General features: G+C 44.5%; 1 protein-coding gene across 1 annotated transcript in view; it reads right to left on the reverse strand.

Annotated features, from left to right (window-relative positions):
• Positions 1-7,107, reverse strand: part of PAPPA2 (pappalysin 2) — a 226,291-nt gene that overhangs the window by 197,247 nt on the left and 21,937 nt on the right. The window contains exon 2 of the mRNA XM_006754525.2: positions 3,314-4,385. Within this exon, the coding sequence (XP_006754588.1) occupies positions 3,314-4,385 (1,072 nt within the window). The remainder of the gene's footprint in view (positions 1-3,313; positions 4,386-7,107) is intronic.

The raw sequence follows: 7,107 nt of genomic DNA on the forward strand, positions 1-7,107 counted from the left end.
GGAATAGACTAGGAGTAGAGGGAGAGTAGGAAAAAGCTTTGCCAGAAAAAGATATATAATAGAATATTTTGTTCTGCAACAAAAAAAATATTTTATAGTCACGATACTATAAATATGACTAATTCAAATAAAAACAGTAAAAGAACTATGTTGAAAGATGGAGGGGAGAAGGAGGAAAATGGAAGAGTTAGAGGCTCATCTTTACCATAAGAACAAGTCAATGCATAAATGTTTAAAACTGATGAATCAATTAATATAATACATAATACCAGAAGACATGTGTAAAATAATTTAATATGGGAGCAAGACTAGAGAGTGAAGGAAGAGTTAGGCAGGGAACTATCATTCCTGTTTACATCTTTTTATATAATTTGATATTTTTAACCATGAGTATTTATTACTTTGATTTAAATATGTTTAACGATCAAAGGTATAAATAATAGTTCCTTTTACTCCATAAATCAAAATTTGCATGTAGAGATAAGAAGGTTTGAGACACTTTTGGATCCCCAGAGAGAAAGGGAGGAGTTACCATGGCAACTCTGTGACAGTAAGTGGAATGTGTTATCAACATCCAGAGAAGTGCAGTGGCATTATGGATTTAGAGAACAAAGGGCCACATTCAGGAGAACTGTCTCAGTCAGGGCAGTGGGCTGTTGTAATGAACTAGAAGACGAATGAGAACAAGCCAGATTTCCTCGTCTCTTTGGAGTTGGCAACCACTGATATTAGTGAGGTTTAGCTTCTGCTTAAAGTTATCAATATCTAAAAACCAAACCCAAACAGAATATTTCTTCTGTGAATAGTTCTGGTAATGTGATCAGTGCCCTGTACATCTTTATATAAACATAGGCTTCCCATCTGTCAGCTTGAATAATGATAATAATCACTGTTAGCTTAGAACTATTTTTGTACACTGACAACTTTAGAATTATCAAGCATTCCCTGTACTGTATTTCATCTGATTCACAAAACAACCCTAGGATATAAGTAATGCAAAGTACTACTGCAATCATCCCCTTTTTATAAACTTGTACAATTTACACAGCTAATCTATATTAATAAAAGCGTAATATGCTAATTAAACCAGACATCCTTCCGGAGGACCTTCCAGACGAAGAGGGGCTGCGAGGGCAGCCTTGGGTCCCGGGTGCCTGCCAGCGGCTGGAGGGAAGCACGGGTCCCAGGTGCCAGAGGGAAGCCAGTGCCAGCAGCTGGGGGAAGGGAGGCCTACTCTTGCATGAGTTTCGTACATCAGGCCTCTAGTTAATTAATAAGGACTCTTGAATTCCACTGTGTAGCCTGACTGCAAATCTTACACTCAATTCCTGACATCACATAGGTCAACATATGAACTGGTGTTAACTGACTGCCCACATACAGCGACACCACGAATGACTATACAAATTGTGACCAACAGGATGTGAGGGCGATCTGGCTGCGACATCTGTCACCCCATTGATCGCCAGAGTTGATTCGGCTGATCTGGCTGGCTAGGCGGGTGTCCCCCTCCTCCCTCACCGATCCATGTGCATCCCTCCCAAAGCTGCGCGCTCGGTAGAAGAGGACGACCTTCCCCCCCGAGGAGAGGACCGGTCTTCGGTCAAGGGTATACGAGTAGCTGTGCTCCCCTGCTAGAACCTCCAAACAAGCTCTCAAATTGTGACCAACAAACCCAAAGGCAGCCATCCAGGTATCCGGTGGGAGCTGATTCCCAATCCTCCCACCTCCCACCAACTCTATAGATCACGTGTGAGCCTTTTTAAAATTTGTACAAAGGTACCAGTCACAATGGGGAAGCCTTGCCCACATGCACAGATTACCAAGTTTACCACCCACCTCTCTCCTTTATTGTTTTCCTCTAACTCTCCCCAGGCCTTGCATGGACCATCAAATGGAAATCCTCTTATTTGCTTCTGTTTCACAAGGAAAGACACATCAGATCCATTCATTCATTACAACATGACATAAACAACCAGGTGTCAGCTACTGTTCTAGGCACTGGGCACAACCTGGTTAATAAGGGCCCTGATTTCATGGAGTTGAAGAAAGATAAATAAATGAATACACAAGAAAAACATGAGAAGTGATAAGTGTAATAAAGAGAATTAAAATTAGTTGATGTAATAGTGACTGATCAGCTGATTTAAATTGGAGGATCAGGAAAGGCTGCTCCAGGAAGTAACATTTAAGTAGATGTTGGAATGACAAGAGAAAACCCACCAATGGGACATAAAGGAAAAGAGGATTCCAAGGACAGCTCAGGCAAAGCCCTGAGGCAAGAACATCAAGACAGGAGAGTTCAAGCAGGCTGTGCAGTGTTGGTGGGGCAGATGCTGAGGGAGGAAGCTGGAGGGTAGGCTGGGGCTACGTGCAGCTACCTGTGAGCCAGGCAGGGAGTCTGCATTCTATTCAAGGTACAGTTGGGGGCAGGGGAGAATGTAAGGGGAATAACAGGATCTGATTCACCTTTTACTTCTGGATGCTGTGTGGAGAATGGAATTTAATGGGGCAAAATAGGAAGCTTCCAGTCCTAAAAGAGACTTGGGGTTAGGCGTAGAATGTAGTGTGTTCACAAAGCAGGTGAACTGCTCAGCCTGCAGCAAAGACCAAGGATAAGAGGCCTCTTCGAGGGTTTGGGTAACTTTGCTGATTATAGAAGAGTTAAGTAATTAGAGGCACAGAGATGACTTGGACCAGGGACAGCCCTCAGAGGACTCACTGTCCAGGGAGCAGTCAGCTGTGTACGTGCTATGAAGTGGGCCTGAGGCAACTGAACAACATAGTCTGTGAAGGGGAATAACAGGATCGAGTTCACCTGCTTTGTGAACACAATACATTCCCTGGTCCCTTACCTCTTGGGTGAGTCAGGATCGAACCTGTGATCATGTCTAACAGGTTCTAAATGGCTTCTGTCTACCTTGTCTGCTTTTCGTGAAGGTCCCCTGGCTTCCCCATGTTCTCCACACAGCATCCAGAAGGATCCTTTGTAAAAGGTAAATCAGATCCTGTTATTCCCCTTCACAGACTATGTTGTTCAGTTGCCTCAGGCCCACTTCATAGCACGTACACAGCTGACTGCTCCCTGGACAGTGAGTCCTCTGAGGGCTGTCCCTGGTCCAAGTCATCTCTGTGCCCCTAATTACTTAACACAGTACCCAGTACTTTATGAAAGCACAATACTGTCTGGTGGGTGGATGCATGTTTTATTTGGGGACTGTGTGAACCCTCTTTTGTCTCCAGAAGTAAAAAGGATAAAATGATGCTAGAAATGTACACTGCAAATAGGACTCCCCAAGCCCTGGTCCCTTACCTCTTGGGTGAGTCAGGATCAAAGCAGGTCTTCTGTACATCGGCCACCTCCGGGTCACAGCAGTCCCCGTCATCAAAGTCGTTCAGCATGTTGTTGCACTCCACGTGGCAGAGCCCATCCCTGCGGTTCCAGGAGTAGCACCGGCCCTGTAGGCGGCAGTCACCCCCATCATAACCGGTGAGTGGGTGCTCACATTCTGGGTCACAGTGGTCGTTGCCGATCTTGCTGGGCTCACAGTTGATGAGCACAGCACGGTGGCGCAGGGTGGAGTTGTGGACCTGGTAGACGCTCAGCTGCCAGGTGATGTTGTAGCGGCCAAAGGCTTCATTGAGCACCTTGTGCTGCCGGCTGATCTGCTCATCAGTCACCGTGGGGTTCAGCCCCTCATCATCGCAGATGTTCACCACCTGGTAGCGGATCACCTTCTCTCCCCGAAGAGGCCAGTGCCCATTGTAGTGGGAGATCAGTTCTACATTGTCACATGCTGTCTGTCCACAAAGTGGCGGTTGCAAAGGTGACATAATCTCTGGCTCTGGTTCATAGCCCTGGAGAACCTCAAGCCGTGGGTACTTGTCATCTCTAAATGGGGCCCATTGGTGTTCCAAAGGCTCAAAGCTAGCTGTCAGTATCAAGGTGGTCAACTCTTCTACCTCACGTGGATGCTGAGGACTGTGCTGGAGGTGGCTCTGTGAAAGGGCCGTTGACCAGAGGACCAGTGTGCCCAGGTGTCCACGGAAAGAATGCCCATTCTCAGAGCTATCACCCCCCAGAAGCAAAGAACGGCATGATGCCATGAAGGGGCTGTTCAGGGGACCAGACTGATCTAGACTACTAGCCACCTGAGTGCCATCCACATACAGGGCCATACGCAGTCCATCATAAGTAGCTGCCACGTGTGTCCATGTGCCTGGTTGGTAGCGACTGTGGCCAATCATAATGGTGGCCTTCTTCACGCGGTCGGTGCGAAGAGAAAAGAAGAAGCGAGCATCTCGCCTTCCTGTGTCCTTCCCTGAGTGGATCCCCAGGGACCAGCCCTTGTCACTGACAGTGTGGGAGCAGTTATCAAACACACCTGGGAAAGAAGGAAGAATCGAGGGGAGAAATACCAGATACAAAGGGGGATGGAGAAAGAGGAAGAAAACCCATGTGAATAGCAAGAATGAATGGTTTTTTAAATTAAATTTATTGGAGTGACATTGGTAAACATGAACATATAGTCTTCATGTGAAAGTTTCTATGTTATAAGATCTGAATATTGTACTATGTGCTCACTATCCAAGAATGTAGGTTTTTAATGGGGAAAAAATTAAGTGATACAGATTCCCACCTGAGATGCCTGCAGAGTATACCATATCATGCCGTTCTGGTAACCTCTGTCCCTAAAAGGAATCTGATTTCAGATTCCATCACATTTAACTCATTTTGGTATTTTAAAACAACCAAATCTGAAGTTGCAAAGGGGATGTCTAATGCAAGAGACAACCATATCTAGAACTTCGTCACAGATGTTCCTTATGCTGACTTTGAGTCCATGCCTTCTCTCCCTGATCCTTGTCCCCTTCCTTTTCCTCAAAGCCATGAGGACAGTCAGTTTTTACAAAAGTCAGTAATCTCCTACCCCCTCAGAAAGTCATTTTTTCTACTGAATATTGAAATGATGATTTTCCTGAAGAAAACAAGGAGTTGGTGGATAAGGAAGTCACACCAGAGAAGACTGTAACATCCCAGATGTCATTCCCAGCCTGCTATTCCCTCTAGTGTCTAAGGGCAAGGATACCCACCTGCAAAGAACAGTTGCTCCCCAAAGTAGGAAAAAATAGAATTGCTCCATGGTCCTTGCCTGAAAACTTAAGTCAAGTCAATAATAAGAATCACTGTTCTAGAACCAATGGTGCCCACCATACTACAGAGCAGAACTTGCCTGGATAGATGAAGATCCTCACCACAGACTACCTTACCGCCTTGCTCAATATAGGCACAAGGCTATTAAGTTCAACTGCATAAACAAAGGAACACCTGTAGATAACCTGGCAGCAGGAAAGAGTAAGAAGTTCAGATACATGAAGGCAGTTTGGAGGTCTTAAATGTTTTCATCTTTGGTCATGAACCCAGCAATCTCTTCTAATACATAACTCCAGTTCTCTATTCTGGAGGATATGAATGGAGAATCGTTTGATTCTCTTCTCCCTCAGACAAACAGGTTTAGCCCCAACATTAAATCTATAACCTGAAAGTTCTGAGCTCCACCCTCACTGGTGAGAAGAGAATCATGCTTGGTCCCTCTACTAAAGGGCTATCACTCTACTAAATCACAGAGGGTCCACATTTCATCTCACTGTCACACTCCTCGTGGAATTAGTAATTTCAGTTCATCACACATTTACCGAACGGCCAGACATAGACACTTTTCTCAGCTTTGAAAGAAAAGGTGGTCTTTGCTCTTGAGAAGTCTCTCAAGGGGAAGTGAGAAACACAGAAGATTACTTCAATATAACATCAGAACTCCGATCAAGGGACACATAGATGCATGAAAACCCACAGATCTCAACCCACAGATCAGAGGGGGTTTCCTGTGGGAATAAGATCCAAACACACTCTTGAGGAGGCATAAGAGTTGGCCAGGCAAAAGAATTACAGAAGATATTCCACACAGGAGGGACAGTAGGAATAAAGGTACCTGGGGCAATACAGATCCAGGTGGGTCTTGCATAACATATTCAGGGGGTTGGACTATAAAATTTATGTAATACATGGAGGTTTTTCTATTGCTGTCAAATACCTCTGGCATCCTGAGAGTATGCAAAGTAACTGTCGCAGAAAACATCCCATGGTTGTTGGCCTTGCCCTGAGCACTGGGTCCAACTGCAATTAAGACATCTCAGGAACTTTGCAGATGGACAACTGTGGCACAAAAAGTAAATGAACACCACAAAAGGACCCCTGCACTTGTTCAGTAGATAGTCATGAAGCAATACCAGCTGCCGACCTCAGTTCTTGGAGCCAGATATTTGACTGAATGTTTGTTTGACATCATGGAGAGTTCAGTACAGGTAGAATATGAAGCTTAATCTTTTGAGTGCCAACCAATATCCTAAGAACTATGCTAAAATTGCCAAGGCATTTTTGCTGATTTTACAGCAGTTTAGGAAAAAAATTATGAATCGCAAGTAAATGAGGTTACATATTCAAAAACTTAAGGAAACCTTTACTACATTGACATATTTAGCAATGTCATCATCACTAATAAAAGCAGACTTAGAACTGGACGCCATTTCGAAACTTTGATAGCGCTCCTGGCACTTTTGGCAAAAGACAGGAGGAGCGCGATCGTGCCCCCCGGCACTCTAGGGGTTAATAAATAACTACAATAAAATATGTTGACTGTTATAAGTAAAAGTGGTTATGAACCTCTTTATTAAAATATAGACATAATGCGGGAGAAACTCTCCCTAAAGTTACATAAATGTCAACTTGCAGGCACTTATCCATCCTGTTAATAATTTTATTCCTAGAAGAAATCCACTCCAAAATCTGCCCATTAGACTAGGGCTACCTTGATTACCTGTCAGACTATCTCAGAAGGTTAGAAAGACCTAAACCCAAAGGATTCCAAGAGATACGTTTAGATAATCCCAGATCAAAGGTTTGGCCAGTTTACCCAGAAACATTCACTCTACAATTCCTTAGAACCTGCATTTATATGAAACTAGAGGCCCGGTGCACAAAAATTTGTGCACTCGGGGGGAAGGGGAGATCCCTCAGCCTGGCCTGTGCCCTCTCACAGTCTGGGACCC

Source organism: Myotis davidii, unplaced genomic scaffold, assembly GCF_000327345.1.
Source record: "Myotis davidii unplaced genomic scaffold, ASM32734v1 scaffold591, whole genome shotgun sequence".
Taxonomy (NCBI): domain Eukaryota; kingdom Metazoa; phylum Chordata; class Mammalia; order Chiroptera; family Vespertilionidae; genus Myotis; species Myotis davidii.